The sequence below is a fragment of the Moschus berezovskii genome, chromosome 16, assembly GCF_049115385.1.
Source record: "Moschus berezovskii isolate FMDL1 chromosome 16, NW_MosBer_1.0, whole genome shotgun sequence".
NCBI classification, from domain to species: Eukaryota; Metazoa; Chordata; class Mammalia; order Artiodactyla; family Moschidae; genus Moschus; species Moschus berezovskii.
In genome coordinates, this window is record NC_142475.1 from 4,881,444 (window position 1) to 4,901,976 (window position 20,533).

Below are 20,533 nucleotides of genomic sequence, written 5' to 3' on the forward strand. Positions count from 1 at the left end.
TATCATTTTTATAATAGAGCACACAAGTGGCGGCAATGTTGGGCCATTTATTTTATAATAATTTAAAATCCAGTTGTCATCTTAGCTGCACATTTGTCTTCAAGAGTAAGTAAATGAATTCCTAACATCTCATCTCAAGCTGCTCTTAGATCATTACATTTGAGTAATAGACCTGATATTGCATCAAAATAATGTTGCAAATGAAAACATTTAAGATTCTTGAATGTAAATGGAGTAGAACCCTAATGCCATTTAAAAGTATAGTACATAATAGACAAGATGAAAGGGATAAACTGATTTTTGGTTCAATTAAACTGAATAAAATGGGAACGGATCAAAGTTATTAAGAAATTAAGTATGCCTTAATTGGAATGATAAAGAAGTCAATGCAATAGATTTGAATTTAAGCACAAGTTTAGTGAACTTACAGATTACTATTTGAGTCAACATAAAGAAGAAGATTTTGCGTTCTGCAGAGTAAATTTGCAAGTAGTCTATCTTACTAGTATTGAAATAAACGTGTTTCTTAAAGCTTGTTTTGTTGGATTCTGTCAGAAGCAGAGCTGTGCTTCTTGAGGGAAGGTGAGCTTCCTCTTGGGCCTGTCAGAATGACGCTCGCACGGTCCTGCCCTTCAGAGGCTGGGGAGGCCGGTTGTTGTGCTTGATGGGGACTTCTCTGTCACCTTCAGCATTTGCCAGCAGACCCCGGAACTGCGCCAGCTGGGGGGAAGCATAACACGTTCAGAGAAGCAAAAGCTATTGATGTCACACAGAACACTTTTTTTCCTAATATGATTGATGCACCGATATTTAGAAAATTGGCTTGAAGACTGCAGTGGTTTCACTGATGGAAAGGGAGGAAGCCAGCAGTTCTTCCACATGTCTTTGCACCAGGCATTTGGCTTAAATTATGATGACTGACTGGCTTGGCATTCCAGCTTTCTCACACTTGGGTAAGAGACTTCCCTGCTTGGCGCCTCAGTTTCCATATGGCACTATTTCACTGTGTTTTGGGGAAGGCTAAATGGCTCAACACACACAAGGTTCTTAGAATGGCGTTTGGCATGTGGCATATGCTAAAAAGCGTTAGCTCTTACACCACCAGGTCTCACTGCCTGTCCTAGAGGTGTGCTGTGAGGTGTATGTAGGGCACCTGATAAACACAGTTGCTCGATCAACGGCAGTTTTTATCTAATGAGATATTTTACCGCGTATTTAAGAGCTTAAGCTTTAAAAAGGAACGAAAAATCAACATAGGCCACTCGAGAAGCCTTAGCAGCACTGCCAGTAACCGTTTTCTCTTGCTGTTGAAGCTCTTAGGAAGATATGTAACAAGGTTGGATTTCTCCTTATTAAGGTGAAAAGAATAGCAGGAATTCTGAATCACTACATAAAGAAAAAAAAGTGCTTATAAATACTCTCTACTTTTTGGTTATTAAATAGACCTGCTGTCACTAATAAATCTTTTTCAGTTAAAAGGAAATGGGAACTCTCCAAAATCGAATTGCAATAATAATTTCCCTCAGTACGAATTGAACTGATATTCCTGCTTTGCACTTCCAATTCTCGCGCATGCACCTCTGATACACTACCTGTTCTGAGCTCACACTGATGCTCTCTTTAAAGATGACCCAGGTGACACTCTCGTGAAGAGGAGGGTGAGTCAGTGAACCAAAGTAGGTCCAGTAATCGGGGGATGAAGGCAGGAGGGCAGAGGGGTCGAAATCTGTGAACGGAGCTTGTTTGTTCTGAAAGAAAAAGAAAAGCAATATATTATTATGCCATGACATAAAACATTTACATCATTACATGTATGACATACATATTTGGTAGATAGGTCTTAGCAAAGAATTTAATCAATTTTTCTACTGTATAGTATTTCATGACTGGTATGTTTGTGATGGCTCAGCTGCCCATTAATACAGGAGACACAGGTTCGATCCCTGGGTGGGTAAGATCCCCTGGAGAAGGAAATGGCAACCCACTCCAGTATTCTTGCCTGGAAAATTCCATGGATGCAGGAGCCTGGGGAGCTACAATCCATGGGGTCACAAAGAATTGGATACCACTTACTGACTAAACAGCAACAACATGTTTGTAAATATAAACAGTAAGGGTAGTGGATGACTTAAAATATGCTACACTAGAATTGTGACTATCATCTTCCTTCTTCATTTGGCTAAGTATAACCAAAGGTTAAAATATTTTTTATAATCTATATTCTTTATTCTTATTTCTTTACTGATTGGTCATATTGGTATATAAAAATAAATTGATATTCATGTTACTATTTTATGTAGTCGACTTTATTAGAACTTGTATATTAATTATGTTTATTTTGTAATTTTCCAGGTGGATGTCAATGATCATATCCTCTACACTTGATGATAGCTTTGTCTTTGTTTTTCTAATATTTATCCTAATATCTACTCATTTCTTTCCATATTTAACTACATTGATTAGGACAATCATTGGAATGTTCATTTGTGGTGGTCACACTTGACACCCTGGTCTTCTTGATTGAAATGAAAATGCTTCAAATATTTCACTATGAAGTTTGATGCTTGATTCAAATTTCTATTTGATATTCTTTCTTAGGCTCAGTTTAAATTTTAACAGAATTCTTTTCTTTCTCTTACTCTTCAGGAATGGACACTGAATTTTAATCAAACATTTTCCAAGCATCTAACAAGTGAAATTTGCTAATGTAATGAATTATATTGGGAGATAGCTTAATACTGAATCATCTTTGCATTCTTTGGATAAATTCTACAAATTCTTTGGATAAATAGTTTGAAAGCATGACTTTTTTAATATAGTGTTGAATATGATTTGCTGTAATCTATTTTAATATTTCTTTTAGCTACACTCCTAAGTAAGATTGGCCTATGATATCCTTTTTGTGGTGTTCTTATCCAGTTTGTGTATTAGGTTTCATTAAATTAAATCAAAATAAAGGGTTTTTTTGTCCCCTAATCTAGGCAGTTTAGTTTAAAGTGGCATGATTGTTTATTGAAAGTTGTGTAACGTTTCCCCATAAAGTGGTCTGTGCCTAGAGTTTCTTTTACTACATACATTTTTTTTTTAACTATTTTTCTTTGACTTCTTTTTAGACTATTGGTCTATTTAGACTTTCAGCATATTTGGGGTCAGTTTCTCTACGTTTTCCTAGACATTCATCTTGTGATCTAAATTTTCGAATTTGCTCATGTAGTGTGGTGCTGCTGACCCTTGAGCAATGTGGGGATTAGGGGTGCTGACCTCTAGAGCAGTTAGAAATCCACACATAACTTTATGGTCGTCCCTCATAATCGTGGCTGGGCATCAGCAGGTTCAGTTAAAGGAGGGACAGTTGTGTGGTGCTAGAGCAAGCATTTATCGAAAAAATAATCCACAGGTTACTGGACCTGTGCTGTTCAAACCCATGTTGCTCAAGGGTCAACTGTACAAACTTTTCTCTTTTAAAACCTTCTAATGCATCTTTAATTATGACCCATTTCCTTATTTGTAAAAATTTTTTGTATTTATATTTTCCCCTCATCATCAAACTTGCCAAAAGTATCCTTTTTTGGTTGTTTTTTCCCCAAGAATTAGTTTTTCACTTTATTAATAAGATTTGACCTGTATTTATTCATTTTCTTTCTTATTTTATTAATGTTTTACTTCATCTTAATTAATCATTTCCTTCTACTTTCTTTTCATATATCATTTTTTACATTCTTGAATTGAGTGCTTATCTTTAAACTTTCTCACTTTATAAAAGTTTAATTTTTTTGGACTCAACATGAACTAGATTTATTTTATATAAAAGTACGATAGTTCTACAAACTGTGAATGACAATGGCAAATCTCTGACGTGTGATTTAACTCATTATTATCAAAACGGTGAAGCTAAGGTTAAATATATCAGAAAAATCCTTCTTTTTCTAAGCTGACAGTGGGCATCATAGTTATGATCTATGAAAGAGCTATGAAAACCATTCTTGTACAGGCTTCATCTTGCTGAAACAGATAAGCAGTAACTATGAAAAACGAACCCAAAATAAATCACTGAGTCAGAGACCTCAGAAACAAGGAACATGTAAGTAGTACCTTGATTTTCAGATTGATGGCTTTGCTTAGGACTTCCTACTCTTCATATCAAATATGCAATTAAATGCTTTCCGAGGTTCTGTATTTAAAGTAACTTAATTAGTCTATTTACCTTAGTTTTAACTGCTTTTAGGGCATCAAGTACTTTCTGAAGCTTTGGGTTGGCCTGACCCACCTGGAGATTAAAAAAATAAAGTGTGAGATAGAAATTTTTATCAAGTAAAATCCTATTTAGTTAATTTTTTAAAAACTAAAAACAGTAACTGAAGAAAAGATATGCAAGTCAAAATACAGGAATTTAGCAAATAACTAAAATACAAAAGCAAACCTCTTTGGTCTGTTCTATTAACTACAATCAGTAAAATGAATGGTATGTTATAAGTGTTCAATAAAGATTAACTAGAATTACTATAATTCCAAAAGTTAGTCACCCAAATATACACCATTTAATAGTAAATTCCCTATAGGACTTTTCAGGGACTCTGCTACAGAAGATTTGAATCTTCCATATAAATATCAATTGAACTTTCTTTATGGGACAAAAGTCTTCATAATTTTTTCCTGATGAAATATTAAATTGATAAGCTCCTGACTCTGTGATGTAGAAAGTTTAGAAGGAAAGTGAAAGATGAGCTGAAAAATAAAAAAATTAGTCCCACCATTAACACCTTTCCATTTCACCTCTGCCTGAAATTTATTTCTCTCTTCAAGAGGGGAAAGTCAAGAGAAAACAAACATGTACTGGAGACCTGCTTGCTCACCTGTGCTGTCACTCATAGACGGGGACATTTCAAAAAGAGAGACGCAAGCATTGCTCTGCTGTATTTCACCCTGTTTTGGGTCTGATTGGTAAGGAATAATTTTAGCAGAGCTCCGAGATCTCTACACTCACCTTCACCAAAACACCAACAATCGCCAAACCATCAGCCTGTGAGGCGGCATCAGCAAAGCTGGGGTACTTGGCAGAATTCCAGTGAACTAAATGAAGCTAAAAAACACAACGTGATTGAGCAGTTATTCATACCACGGTGAAGGAAAAAAGCAAGTTAGACCTTAACATGTTGATATATAAAGATATCTCTTGGCTTGGATAGATAAAACTTGCGTGACCCTTTATTCAGGGCATGGGAAGGGCTATGTTTGCACTCTTAAGAAGGGTTTTCTTAAGAAAATAGACTTGAATAGAGTGGGCACATTGCAAATCCTGGAACCAGTAAGTAAAACTTTTTTCCACAATGTCATAACTATTCAATATTACTTCTTTAAAAAAACAAACAACAAAAAAACCCACCTCTCTCTTTGGTGTGAGAAGATCAAGTATTTCTGGCTAACTAGTTTGTAGACAAAAGCTGAAATAATTTTCTAACTTGAGGTACCCGGCAACTTTGTGAGACGGGGCTCCTGAGGTATCTGGAGTCTTGGCCAAGAGCAGGTTCTCTTGAGCGTATGCAGACACCTTCCAAACCAACATCCGCTGCCTGAGCTCTCTGTGAAACTCTAGACCTGCGCATCTAAGCACATGTGCGCGTCTTCCTGGCACTTTCTTGATATCTCCACATGGATGCCTGACACGCATCTCAAACTTAACATGGCCAGACTAGCACGCTTGACTTTCTCTTTTCCAGACCCGTTTCATTTTCCCGCTTTAGGAAAAGGCTTCACCTTCCATCTAACCGCTCAACCGAAAAATGCAGCCGTTATTCATGTCTTGCTTTCCTCCACTTACCGGGGCCATCCTTCCGCACAGCGCGTATTTGGTACCCTAATGCTTAGTCCACAGCTCTAAGGCTTTGCATAACTGCAGATTTTCCTCTGGGGTGGCAAGTCAAAACGGCAGGATTTTGACTTGAATTTTGGCTGAACTCAAACGCTACTCCTCAAAAAGTCTTTTCCTGACCACCTAATGTAAAGTGATCGCCGGGCCGCTTGGGTCACTCGAAACCACACCAGTCCTCTCCCCGCCCCCTGGTCTCCCCGCACCCTCCCGCCTACCCTCTCTCATACTTAGCGCTTTGTGACTGAGTGCCTGTCACCTCCAGCCTGGATTAATTTTCAGTTCAGTTCAGTTCAGTTCAGTCGCTCAGTCGTGTCCGACTCTCCGCGACCCCATGAATCACAGCACGCCAGGCCTCCCTGTCCATCACCAACTCCCGGGGTTCACTCAAACTCATGTCCACAGAATCGGTGACGCCATCCAGCCATCTCATTCTCCGTCGTCCCCTTCTCCTCCCGCCCCCAACCTTTCCCAGCATTAGGATTCATTTTACTTTTCTCAAATTAGATAAGAGAGTCATGGATTCACATTTCTTAGATACAACCAAATATCCTCCCCAGACGTAATACAAGTACTAATTTAGGCCTTTGGCCCATATGATTTCAGTCCACTTTCAATTTTATGAAAGATAAATAGGAAATAAAAAAACATTTAATGGATTTCTGCACCATTGAAAGTTACTAGCCTGGCTTTCTAGTGTAACATAAAGTAAGTTTTATTTGTATACTATTCCCAAGTCATCTATCAAAATGAACGCTACACATACTCTGTACCTAACAATCCCTCTTACAAAAATCTGCCCTACGTAATTGCTTTCACCAGTGTGTAAAATATTTGTACAAATTATTGCTGATTTTTTTTGTAAAAAAAAAAAACAACAGAATGAAAAGTGAAAGGCGTTGCAATAGTTCATATGTGGGAATTAGTTAATAAATTCTAACATATGCATACATGGAAATACCAAACAGACTTTAGGAATTCCTACTGACTTGAAAAAATGATCATGATCATTGGTAAATGAAAAGAAAAAAAAAAACAAAAACATGTTGCAATGTATTACAAATTCATTCTACAAGAGTAAAACAAAAAAGCCAACCAGTCTGTATTGGAACAAACATATTGAATAGTCATGCATACAAAGAACAAATAATTTTTGTTTTCAGTTTCCCTACCCTCTGTTGAGAGTTTGATGCATGTTTTCTTGATTTTACCGTGGATATACAGAGAGTCTGTCTTGAATTGAATCGAATCACAGACTTCCATGTGGAGGCAAGTCAAGAGGCCAGAGGGTAGTGGCCTGCCGCCAGGGAACCCCAAACCCTCATCTAGAGTATGCTACTCATGATGACTCCTGAGGTTAAACTGACCCACTTAGTAGAATCTTATTGGAGTGCCTTGGCCTGGCTACACCTCTGCTGCGGGTGTATGCACACTGAACCTTTAAATGAGAGAAGAATGATGGTGTGTTCCCCCTGGGGGGTCAGAGCTTTAAAAGAAGAGCAGCAATTCCCCTTGAGGTTAGCCTGATGTCAGGCTGCAGTTTCTGAGACATTCTGAAATGAAAGCAGATTCTGAGGCTCAGAAATTTGACTGCAAATTCATCTGACTCCCTTACGTGAAAAATTTTCCTCTATTGCCAAATGCAGTGTGTCACTGTTTAATGGAGCCTAGGAATTCTTTACAGGCCCCAGAATGCTCATTCCTTTGGAGCCACTGAAATTGTGTCTTATGTGATAAGGGGGGCTTCCCTGATGGCTCAGACAATAAAGAATCAGCCTGCAATGCAAGAGACCCTAGTTTGATCCCTGGATGGGGAAGATCCCTAAGAGAAGGGATAGGCAACCTACTCCAGTAGTTTTGCCTGGAGAATCCCATGGACAGAGGAGCCTGGCGGGCTACAGTCCCTGGGGTCACAAAGGATTGGACACGACTGGGTGACTAACACACACACACGTTAGAAACGCGCTACTTCTGGGAGGACTCTCAGTGTAGTTTTCTCTCACTTACTAAACTACATTACCTCTGCAGAAAATTTGGCTCCATCCACTAAATGCTCAGAGCCATAGTCATCTGTAATGCCCCAGTGAAAATGGAACTGACGCAGCCGGTAGCTTTCAGAGAGAGGACCACCCTTCAGCACTAGAAGAAAAAGGGAACTGCTATTAGTGTTACAGTCATGAGCTCCAGCTCGTCTCTGCATTTAATACTAATTAACATTCAATTGGGTTGAGTAGAAATGAAAATAAGCAGTAGTGCCAAAGTTTCCATCTTGTTCGGTTTTCCCCATGTCCGCAATGATGGTCTGCAAGTGTGTGGTACACCTTACGATAGCGCATGAGTTATACGTGGTTCTCAGCACATGGGCTATAATTTTATCTTTTCTTGTTTTCAAGAAAACAAATCGGAAGATGAGTGAATTATAGGATTATAGGCCTTTCCTTGAATCTGCTTTAGTTTATAAGTTCATTCATTCTTTCGGCAGACAGTAATGGACAGTATGCATTAAGATATCCAACAATTTGTTTTTAGTAACAAATCACTCCACACATACCTTGTAACTGATCAAGATACAAGAGGGCATTCTGACAGCTTTACTGAGAATCCCTAGCCAGGGACCAAAAGAAAGTTCCAGCAGGACGGTAGAGACACTTTTAAAATTCTAACACTGAAGGATCATTTTGCTTTAGAGAGTCTTTCCAACCATATGATTAATAAAACACACATAGAACCAGACCTAATCCAATATTAACGTAGCCCCAAGATGTCTAAAATTTAGGCTTCGAACTTTGTAGGAAAGAGCTATGACAAATTTCGCCTTTTGACAGTAGAGCTGATTTATGAAACTGTCATGTAATAAATTATTCAGTAAACAGTCTTGAGAATTTTCCTGTGAACGAGGAAGTGTGCTAGATTCTGGGAGAGGAAGATAATTCAGTTACTATGATCTAATAGGGAGAGGGGAAGCTAGGCAATAATACTTATGCACAGAATGATTCCATGCACGATACACCCAAGACCAGTTTTGTTTTTTTTTTTTTACTGGTACCCAAGCACTTCACAGTTATGGAGCCATTTTCCTGGCCACATGAAATAAACATACTCTTCATCTGTATTTCTTCCCTAATGCGCTCCTCCAACCTCATCTCAATTAGAAAATATTTGCCTTTTCAGTTTTTATATTCATGAGGGTTGACAGAATTTTGTGAAAAAGTGCTGTCTATTCAGAGGGTGTAAAGTTAGCATAAAGACATTGGAAACCAGAAGAGATGGAATAGAGTCCCGGAGAAGGAGAAGGGCTGAAAAGGGACAGAGCTGGGAGTCCCCAGAATCATCTTAACACTTGGAAATATTTTAATGCTTCAAGACGCCTCAGTGGATGGCATTGATGCGCACAGAAGACTGATCATGGGCGTTGGTGTTTCTGAAAGCCCTACTGTTTAAAGCGCCCCAGTGAAGACAAAGACAGAAGAAGGATCTTTTGGCTCACCTGATCTGTTATCACTGTCCTCAAAGTTCACATGAAAGGAATGTCCCACGTTGACGATTTCTTTGGCTGTGGCTGGATTGTAGGAGACACTGACAGGTTTCAGAGAGGGATCATGTTTGGTTTCGCTGGTTTTAATGTCAATAGGAGATTGGTTATTTCCATTTGCGATGGGGTACAGCTTGCCCCAGTGCTCAGGACCTACCAGGACAAACATGATCACAATAAAAACTTGATCCAATGCTTGAGTCTGAGTTTTAGGAGTATAATTTTACTAGATTAGGATTCATTCAGGTGTCTTGAATGGTATTCTGGTCAGCGTAATGGAAATCCAAGGTTTGAGAATGTCCCTTTTTTATGCTACACTGTAAAATAGTGTGTTTGTCAACAGAAGTAATATACTCATAGTCTATGGATTGGACTACACGTATTTTGCTGTTAGCAATAGACCTCTCTATACAAAGGGAGGGAGAGAGGAGAAAAGAGGCAGAATACATTTTGCAGACAATCATGGCCCAAAGGACAACTGTTGAGAATGCATGCAAAGCTGATATAAGTCAAAGGCACTTCAAACCATTAATCTATGACTTTACCGTTGTTTTAAGTGCTCAATATCTCTTTTACTGGAAAAGGGAATAAGCCGCTATTTGATCTACATGAGCAGAAGAATGCTTACCGTTTTCACCATCATATCCCCAGTCAGGACTTGCCATGATCTTCTACTTAGTTTTCTTTCTCTGAAAACAAAGGCAACACCTGAAATCACTGTACCTGAACGTGCAGTAGTGACTGAAACCGCAGTTCGCAGGGTTTTATAGAAGCGCCTCTGCCCTCGTGCGTGTGTGCCAGTCACTCAGGCCACTGTTTCATCATCTTCATCTATCAGGAAGTATGTGCATGTTAAAAAAAAAGCTATTGTTTTAAAAAGCTCACAAAGGTAAGGCCAGTTCCAATTGCTTTATTTTCTTATATTGTTAAAGAGAAGTATCAAAATCTTAGCTTCTGCAAAACCAAGCCCTGTTATTCTCATGTTAGTAGAAGATACGGCTGAGTTATCACACGTGATTCTTTGAATTTCTCGTTAAAAAGGACTGTGCATTTGAGATTCCCAGCTTTTACCCTTGCTGGACACTTAAGCAGTACTAGTAACAGTAATTCAGTCAGGAGAATAATTTGCATATTTACAGGCAGATCAGAACCAATATCATGATGTTAATTTAAAATCAGATAAGAGAATCATTGATCATTTGTAATACATTGGGTTTGCAATTTGTAGTATATTGTGAAATCCTATGGAAAAATCCAAACTTTTCGGCCAACTCAGTATATTATTCATGACAGTGCATTTCAAAAACATGCAAGATGAGAGTAAAGCTCCTCACTTTTGAGCAGAGTTGGAGTTCACAAATGGAGCTTTGCTTTATGTGTGCGCACAGTCCTGTCCGACCCCATGGACTGTAGCCCACTCCCCGCACTTCTCTGTTGCCTCACAGGCTGCCAGCTTTGGTCTGTGTGCGCTCATTCATGCATTCAACAAACCATTGTGTGTGTGCTCAGTCACGTCTGACTCTTTGCAACCCTATGGACTGTAGCCGGCCACGCTCCTCTGTCCATGGAACTTTCCCAGGCAAGAATACTGGAGTGGATTGCCAATTCCCAACCCAGGGATTGAACCTGTGTCTCTTGCATCTTCTACATTGGCAGGTGGATTCTTTACCACTAGAGCCACCATAAATGGAGAACATTTTATTAATACTGAAATTAAATACAGCAGAATATTTATTTTACACATCAAATAGTGAAATAGAAGCCTTTCTTTTGTACAGTTCTATACAATTTGTAGGGAAAAAAACCAACATGCCTGCTAATGCAGGAGATGTAAGAGTCATGGGTTCAATCCTTGGGTCAGGAAGCTCCCCTGGAGGAGGAAATGGAAACCCACTCCAGCATTCTTGCCTGGAGAATCCCACGGACAGAGGAGCCTGGAGGGCTACAGTCCACAGAGAGTAAGGCACGACCGGCGCTCACACTCATGTATGATTTATAGGGCACTTTCATATTATTTTACCACCAACACCACACATAAAAATCCTATACAATTAGTTATCATTTTGCAGCTGAGAGAAGTTGAGGGTCTTCACCACAACCAGCAAGAAGCCAAGACTCCAGCCTCTACGTCTAGTTGCTTTCTTTGCCTCCATCTCCGCTGAAGGCAGCGCTGGCCGAGCCAGGAGGTGGGTGATCCCCAATTTCCCATCTCTGCCATGATCCTGTTAAGTCCAGCTGAAGCCTGGACTGAGCTGAGACTTGCCAGCTCTTGAGAGATGAGAAGATTCACAGGACTTGTCAAGGAGGCAAAGAAGAGTGATTAATACGTGTCAGATCTTGGCTAGGCCCGCATTTCCAAGGCTCCGAATGTGTTCGGAGGAAACACAACCTGAAAAAAATGAGCCTTCATGGTAACGCTCTCCATGCCCTGGGAGTAGTCCCTCCTTCCATATTCGAGTATTGTCGGAGCTCCCTGGGCTTTCTGAAGGAAGTGGCTCTGTCACAGGTCTTAGCCAGGCTTGTCAGAGCCACGTTATCTGCCCCTTTTGGGTGATGACAGCCCACTGGCTCAGATACAGAACGGGAAGAGACCTGAGCTTCCATTCCTCACTTTAGTAAGCGGAAAGAATGATTACGTAAAGGAGACTTTTAACAGATACCATTTATTGAGGCTCCAGGATATCTCAAATGCTATGCTAAAAGTTTACATGCAGCAAATCATTTAATTCTCACAATGGCCCAATCAGGCACTAAAATTTGTATTCCACATAAGGAGAAATGGAAGACAACCCCTCAGGGTTATCAGTGCTTGTAAGTGGGTGCATACATGTGTCAAGCTAGGGTTTAAACTGAGATCTGTTTGACTCCAACGCTTGTCCTCTTTCTCGACTTTCCACTGTCAACAAATACCCACTCATCTCCACTTGACTCTGTTTGCAGGAGGATTGACTTGGTGGATCCAGGCTGGTCTGTCTCAAGATGACCAATAGTCGGTGTTGACCCTTGCTAAGTCACTTCAATCGTGTCCGACTCTGTGCGACCCCATAGACGGCAGCCCACCAGGCTCCCTGTTCCTGGGATTCTCCAGGCAAGAACACTGGAGTGGGTTGCCATTTCCTTCTCCAATGCATGGAAGTGGAAAGTGAAAGTGAAGTCCCTCAGTCGTGTCCGACTCTTAGCGACCCCATGGATTGCAGCCCACCAGGCTCCTCCGTCCATGAGATTTTCCAGGCAAGGGTTACTTTATTTTAGATTTAGAGTCTCAGGTTGCCCAGAAGCTCATAGAGGGATAGAAAGAGGCTACTCTTTGTCAAGTTATTGCTCTTATTTTTTTGTTTAGTTGCTAAATTGTGTCTCGTTCAGATGCCTGCTGAGTGATACTTTGTTAAAGTAACTTTAAGTTGAACTACTATATTAATCAACCTATTTGAGAAAAGATAACTCCCTTTTTATTACATGATTACATGATAATTCATCACATGAATGTTTAACATTCATATAGGAATGGTAACTTATTTAAAGTGGAGGCACAAAATTGGCTTGAATCCTAACCTTTACAACCCTTTATTCGGTCATTAGCCAGGGTGTGCTTGTTTGCCACCACAAGCAGAAAGCCGTGTGGAGAAAAATGTGAAGCTTAGTGAGCACCTGTGGCTCACGTCCTGACACGTCTCTCATTGGCTTTGACCAGTCTCTGCTTACAGACTTCACCTTTCAGCTTAACATCTGCACTAAATCCAGTGTCTCACTTTGTGTTCCTCCCACTTTCACATGCAGCATCCTCACAGGACATTTTTCTAAGCCTATAATCTTTGGACTGCGTTTGCATACCGGAGTTTAATCTACACTGAACTCTGCTCTTCTAATTTAACAGTTTATTCCTTAAAAACCATCAAGGATGTAAGCACATATTGTAGAAGGTTTCCCAAGCCCTGTTCAGTTCAGTTCAGTTCAGTCGCTCAGTCGTGTCCGACTCTCCGCGACCCCATGAATCACAGCACGCCAGGCCTCCCTGTCCATCACCAACTCCCGGAGTTCACTCAAACTCATGTCCACAGAGTCAGTGATGCCATCCAGCCATCTCATTCTCTGTCGTCCCCTTCTCCTCCCGCCTGCAGCCTTTCCCAGCATCAGAGTCTTTTCCAGTGAGTCAACTCGTCGCATGAGGTGGCCAAAGTATTGCAGTTTCAGCTTTAGCATCAGTCCCTCCAATGAACACCCAGGATCGATCTCCTTTAGAATGGACTGGTTGGATCTCCTTGCGGTACAAGGGACTCTCAAGAGACTTCTCCAGCACCACAGTTCAAAAGCATCAATTCTTCGGCGATCAGCTTTCTTCACAGTCCAACTCTCACATCCATACATGACCACGGGAAAAACCATAGCCTTGACTAGATGGACTTTTGTTGGCAAAGTAATGTCTCTGCTTTTTAATATATTATCAAGGTTGGTCATAACTTTCCTTCCAAGGAGTAAGCGTCTTTTAATTTCATGGCTGCAATCAGCATCCGCAGTGAGTTTGGAGCTCAAAAAATAAAGTCTGACACTGTTTCCAGTGTTTCCCCATCTATTTCCCATGAAATGATGGGACCAGATGCCATGATCTTTGTTTTCTGAATGTTGAGCTTCAAGCCAACCTTTTCACTCTCCTCTTTCACTTTCATCAAGAGGCTTTTGAGTTCCTCTTCACTTTCTGCCATAAGGGTAGTGTCATCTGCATATCTGAGATTGTTGATATTTCTCCCAGCAATCTTGATTCCAGCTTGTGCTTCTTCCAGCCCAGCGTTCCTCATGATGTATTCTGCATATAAGTTAAATAAGCAGGGTGACAATATACAGCCTTGACGTACTCCTTTTCCTATTTGGAACCAGTCTGTTGTTCCATGTCCAGTTCTAACTGTTGCCTCCTGACCTGCATACAGGTTTCTCAAGAGGCAGGTCAGGTGGTCTGGGATTCCCATCTCTTTCAGAATTGTCCACAGTTTATTGTGATCCACACAGTCAAAGGCTTTGGCATAGTCAATGAAGCAGAAATAGATGTTTTTCTGGAACTCTCTTGCTTTCTCCATGATCCAGCGGATGTTGGCAATTTGATCTCTGGTGCCTCTGCCTTTTCTAAAACCTGCTTGAACATCTGGGAGTTCATGGTTCACATATTGCTGAAGCCTGGCTTGGAGATTTTTGAGCATGACTTTACTAGCGTATGAGATGAGTGCAATTGTGCGGTAGTTTGAGCATTCTTTGGCATTGCCTTTCTTTGGGACTGTTAGAATATTCCAAATAAATCCATCGGTACTTGGAACTGAAGCAGCAGCAAGTAAGCTGATGGAAAAACATATATATTTTTAAAAAGTAATGTAAAACTGTATAAATACATTTTAATAGAGAATCGGTGAATTGTTAACATTTCGAAGTATCAAGCTCTATTTCAATAAAATGGAGAAAATAAAAATAAAATATTGTATTATTTTAAATAAAAAAATTTAAATGTTGAAAGAATGATGTGCAGAATGTTTAATTTTAACAATTACATTGGCTTAATTTTCAAATTTGATGAAAATGTATTAATGGACTGGGGGAGAGTGAAGAAAGATTGCTTTCTTTACCTTATAAAATGGAATTTTAGAAGTCAAATATTTACTGTAAAAACTTAAAGCTAAATGTTGATATTATCTTTACTTTTAAACCATATGCCCTAATTTTATCTCTTGACCATTCTTTGCAATAAATAAAATTCTTGCAGCAAACACACAAAAAGAACTACAAAGAGGCTAAAAGATTTACTGTGCTTCCTAAGATGGCTGAATGGCATTACCGACTCGATGGACATGAGTTTGAGTGAACTCCGCGAGTTGGTGATGGACAGGGAGGCCTGGTGTGCTGCGGTTCACGGGGTCATAAAGAGTCGGACACGACTGAGCGACTGAACTGAACTGAACTGAGTGGTGCTAGTGGTAAAGAATCCGCCTGCCAATTCATGGGGCATAAGAGACATGGGTGTGATCCATGGGTCAGAGAGATCCTCTGGAGAAGGAAATGGTTCCCCACTCCAGGACTCTTGCCTGGAAAATTCCATGGACAGAGGAGCCTGGCAGGCTATAATCCATGGAAGATTTACTGTGATTAAGGTGAGCTATTTCACCATGCATGCATTTAGGAGTATTGGAATAGGCAAAAAAGACTATGGTTCACTGAATAACATTAAAAATGATGATCTAATTCAGTTCTCACAGTACACTTGGGGTTAGGTTAGTCTCACTCCACTTTTAAAGAGGAATAGCTGAGGCTCAGAAACTTCAAGTGGATGAGGCAGGATTTGAATCTAAAACCCCAAAGCGCATCCTCTTCTCTATTTTATCACATGACCATCTTTAACAGGCTGCCCATACAATGTTTGCTTTAAACTTAATAGCTGATGATATTTATTTATTGAGTAGCATCAATTAACGTTACCGTATTTGGGCTCCAAAATCACTGCAGATGCTGATTGCAGCCATGAAATTAAAAGACGCTTACTCCTTGGAAGGAAAGTTATGACCAACCTAGATAGTATATTAAAAAGCAGAGACATTACTTTGCCAACAAAGTCTAGTCAAGGCTATGGTTTTTCCTGTGGTCATGTATGGATGTGAGAGTTGGACTGTGAAGAAAGTTGATCGCCGAAGAATTGATGCTTTTGATCTGTGGTGTTGGAGAAGACTCTTGACAGTCCCTTGGACTGCAAGGAGATCCAACCAGTCCATTCTAAAGGAGATCAATCCTGGGTGTTCATTGGAAGGACTGATGCTAAAGCTGAAACTGCAATACTTTGGCCACCTCATGAGACGAGTTGACTCACTGGAAAAGAGTCTGATGCTGGGAGGGATTGGGGGCGGGAGGAGAAGGGGATGAGAGAGGATGAGATGGCTGGGTGGCATCACTGACTCGATGGAGGTGAGTTTGAGTGAACTCCGGGAGTTGGTGATGGACAGGGAGGCCTGGCGTGCTGTGATTCATGGGGTCGCAAAGAGTTGGACACGACTGAGCGACTGAACTGAACTGAAGATAATTTCAGCACCCTAAAATGTTTTCAACAGAGCAGAGACATTTTCTCAGTGTTTCACAAAATCTGGAAACCATACTTCATCTCATTCCCCTTCTTCTCCTGCCCGCAATCCCTCCCAGCATCAGAGTCTTTTCCAGTGAGTCAACTAGTCGCATGAGGTGGCCAAAGTATTGGAGTTTTAGCTTTAGCATCAGTCTTTCCAATGGCCAACTCTAAATTATATTTAAAAGTCTTAGTGTTTCTTATTTGATTTTTTTCTTCTAGTCTCTTAAATGAACATTTTCCTCTGATTCGTACTTTAATATTTTAAAATTGAGAACATGAACTATTATGAAGGCAAGTAAATTATGATGAGTTCCAAGCTTAAATTTACAATTTAAAATAGTTCCTTGGTAGAGAAGGAACTAAGAATGCGAAAGAATGATGTCTCATTACGGTAGAAATCTGTTAAATGCCACTGAAAATAAATTCCAAAAGACAGTAGCAGTTCTATAATGCTTAGTATTCCAGAGGATACGTGGATTTCCTGGGACCCATATTTTCCCTAAAATAAGGAAATATACATAGTGAAAATCAAGTGTCATGTTTATTGAATTTGGCATAACTCTCACATCGCTTCTTAACTTCCCTGCTTCTCCAGAATTGATATTGTTTAGGGTGACAAAAGAAAGCTTAATTCTAGTGGAGAAGTGGGACATGGAAAATGGTAATATTAGCTCGGACATTTCTGCAGTAAGACAATTGGAAATTCTGCTGAATCAATTTAAATGGCTGGATTATTTCTTCCAAATTGGTCTTTCTCTCCCCTTGGAACAAGCTGTTTTACCAGCTTCATTCTTTCCAATGGAAGTCTGTTTCCACCCATACCACGCTCGTTCCCATTTTAGGACTTTGCACTTGCTCTCCCCTGTCTGGATTCCTCTGCAGCCAGATCTTTTCCACAGGCTCTAATACCGCCTTCTCAGAGTCAGGTTTCCTGACCCCCAAATTTAACATATTCCTCAGTTCACAGTCACTCTATTACTTCCTTCCATCTTATTGGCTTATTACATTTGTTGCATCTTGAAATTATTGATTTTTTCCATTCTGAAATTTATTTGTTTACTTGCTTAATACCTATAACCATCTCTATAATGACACCTTGATAACAATGGGCTATTTTATTGCATTTTTATCTCACTATGTTAACTTTAATTATAACATGCATGGTAAATAGTGGTGTTCAATAAACACTTTAGAGAGAACAATTAAGTGGTCATTTTGAACTTTGATTATTGTATTTTCATAAAGACCTAGAAGAATAGAACCCTCATCGGGCACTATGCCCACCCAAATGCACTGGTCTGGACTCAGGTGTGAATGGGCTTTGCTGGCGGTAAACTCATGTTCATATTTGGAACTCAGAAAGCAGAGCTGTCCCCTTGCAGTTCTATTAGTAGAGGAATGAAGTTACCCATCTGTGTCTGTCAGTCACTGCTGGGAGAGTGAGAATGTTGGTCTTTATAAGTGTCAAATTTTTTGATACGTTGTAAGTGTCAAAACTTAACTTTTGAAATGTGGTTTGAAGTTTTGACATAAAAATTTCATAAATCCATGACTCTTAAAGAAAAACTTTTAACCTTATATTTCCTGCATTGGAACATTTTATTTTTATTTTTGAAGGCGGTTTTAAAATTCACTAATGAATATTTTTCTAATAACCAAATCAACTCTGCGTAGGTGACTATTTCAATCCACAGCATAGAGGATTCAGTTTCTTACAATTTCTTGCTTTTGAAAACATTACATTTTAAATATGTCTAGTTGATTGTCATATATGTTAAAAATCACTGATCGGAAAGATATATACTGAATACACTGAAAATATAGGCTTATGCACTTTAAAGCTAATTGTTGAGCCTTTTCTACTAGATGAATGGGTAACTTGAGCAGGTTAAATGCATCATCCTTATATTTATTTTTAAAACAGACAAAATAATATTCATGTCTTATCTTCTATAATGTTTAGGGAATTAATGAGCTCCTCTATAGCAGATGACATAGTTAAACAATAATTTTCATCTAAAAAGAAAATAGCATGCATAATGCTTTACAAACCTTAAAATACTGTACAAATGTAAATGATTAAGTTCAGCCTCAAAAAAGTTTGATTTTAACTCTCAGGTAAATACATAATATAAATACATGAAATAAAGTAAAATAGTTCAAGTGAGTGCATGTGGCCTGAAATTCAAACAGTTGTGTAACAGAAATCAGCTTGCCACAGATTAAACTAAATCCCACATGGAAACACGAAAGGGGATAAATTCTCAAAATTAAATATTAAGGGGGGTGAAGGTCAGTCACATCAATTGCCTTGTTGTAACATCTTTTTTTGGGCTCCAAAATCACTGTGGATGCTGATTGCAGCTACAAAATTAAAAGATGCTTACTCCTTGGAAGGAAAGTTGTGACCAATCTAGATAGCATATTAAGAAGCAGAGACATTACTTTGCCAACAAAGTCTAGTCAAGGCTATGGTTTTTCCCGTGGTCATGTATGGATGTGAGAGTTGGACTGTGAAGGAAGCTGATCGCCGAAGAATTGATGCTTTTGAACTGTGGTGCTGGAGAAGACTCTTGAGAGTCCCTTGGACTGCAAAGAGATCCAACCAGTCCATTCTAAAGGAGATCAATCCTGGGTGTTCATTGGAAGGACTGATACTAAAGCTGAAAGTGCAATACTTTGGCCACCTCATGCAACAAGTTGACTCACTGGAAGACTCTGATGCTGGGAAGGATTGGGGGCAGGAGGAGAAGGGGATAAGAGAGGATGAGATGGCTGGATGGCCTCACCGACTCCATGGACATGAGTTTGAGTGAACTCCGGGAGTTGTTGATGGACAGGGAGACCTGGCGTGCTGTGATTCATGGGGTCGCGGAGAGTCGGTCATGACTGAGCGACTGAACTGAACACCTTTCATGCAAACTTTGTTGGGGTCCATCTACTGAAAAGTTATTTGAAGATTTACAAACATTTTCTCCTGACTTCCCAAATAATTCTGTTAGCTCTCAAACCATTTTTGTCAAAGGCTGGATTTCTAAAACACATTTGCAACTGAATGTGTCCTCTGCCGATCCTGTGGTTTTCCATATGCAGACTGTAGATCACTGGCTTTAGAGTCACAGGTATGTGACTGGAAATGCACGTGCTTGTCTCATCCAGTCCCTTACTTTCGTGAGACGACCCGAGCCAGTCTGGACTGCTAACAAAGTTCAAGCTCTTTCAGTGGCATTGTATCAGTGGCATTGCATTAGTGGCATTGCAGCCTTTCCAGATGCATCTGGGAACTATATGAACCTGCCTTCACAATCTAATTACCAAAAGATATGCTTCGATGAAAACATCTCTAATCAAATACATTTAGACACTTTTCATCTTCCTGAGATTCCTTCCGCCTTTAGGAAGAATACAAATATTAGCAGCCACTGAGAGAAATATTTACTGTTTTACCTGCTTTTAATCCCTCTAAGACTTTAAAAATCCTTTGATCCTTTTACTAGTTCCTGACTTCAGAAAAGAAAATCTTTCTTCCATTCTTTTTTTTTTTTTTTTGATGCCTTTTTATCTATTGGGTCAACGTGCTAACAACAGAGTGAAGACGTGCTCCGCAGGGGCTTTTGAATCGAGTGTTCAAGTCAGGTCCACGAGTCAGCGCAGACAAGCCTAATCACCAAGTGCCTTTTAGTAGTGGAAATACCCACGGCTGCGTGCCGGAGGCTGCCATTTTGATTTACTGTTCACTGATCCTCGTCTTACTGAGCTACCGAAGCAGAGCGGCAAGCCCAGTAACTGCAACAGCGGCGTGCAGAGCCACGCGGAGTGCGTGGAGGACGCACGTTGCCGAGTCTGTTTACTGACCTTAAGCGAGTGAACACAGCCTCCTAATGGGGATGCAGCCATTGCTGTTAATACAATGCTCCTTAGGTCTCTAAAGACTTTCATGTGCTTCACGGCGTTAACTAAAACTTGTCTATCCCAATTTCTCTGAATCATTGCATTATTCATTTTGAACTGGTTTAATGACAGCACTCTCTTGAAGGTTTTTCTT

The 20,533-nt window shown here is 39.9% G+C and overlaps 1 protein-coding gene across 2 annotated transcripts; it reads right to left on the reverse strand.

Annotated features, from left to right (window-relative positions):
- Positions 1 to 603: 603 nt before the first annotated feature.
- Positions 604 to 10,063, reverse strand: LOC129560301 (carbonic anhydrase 1). 2 transcript variants are annotated; one of them, XM_055432399.2, is made up of 7 exons: positions 10,027 to 10,063; positions 9,354 to 9,551; positions 7,887 to 8,005; positions 4,985 to 5,080; positions 4,205 to 4,267; positions 1,593 to 1,748; positions 604 to 720 (listed from the first exon to the last, which is right to left on the reverse strand). In XM_055432399.2, the coding sequence occupies exons 1-7, from the start codon at positions 10,061 to 10,063 to the stop codon at positions 604 to 606; spliced, it is 786 nt and encodes a 261-aa protein (XP_055288374.2). The 2 variants fall into 2 exon arrangements, with proteins under 2 accessions (XP_055288374.2, XP_088700725.1); XM_088844599.1 differs by lacking the exon at positions 9,354 to 9,551.
- Positions 10,064 to 20,533: the final 10,470 nt, after the last annotated feature.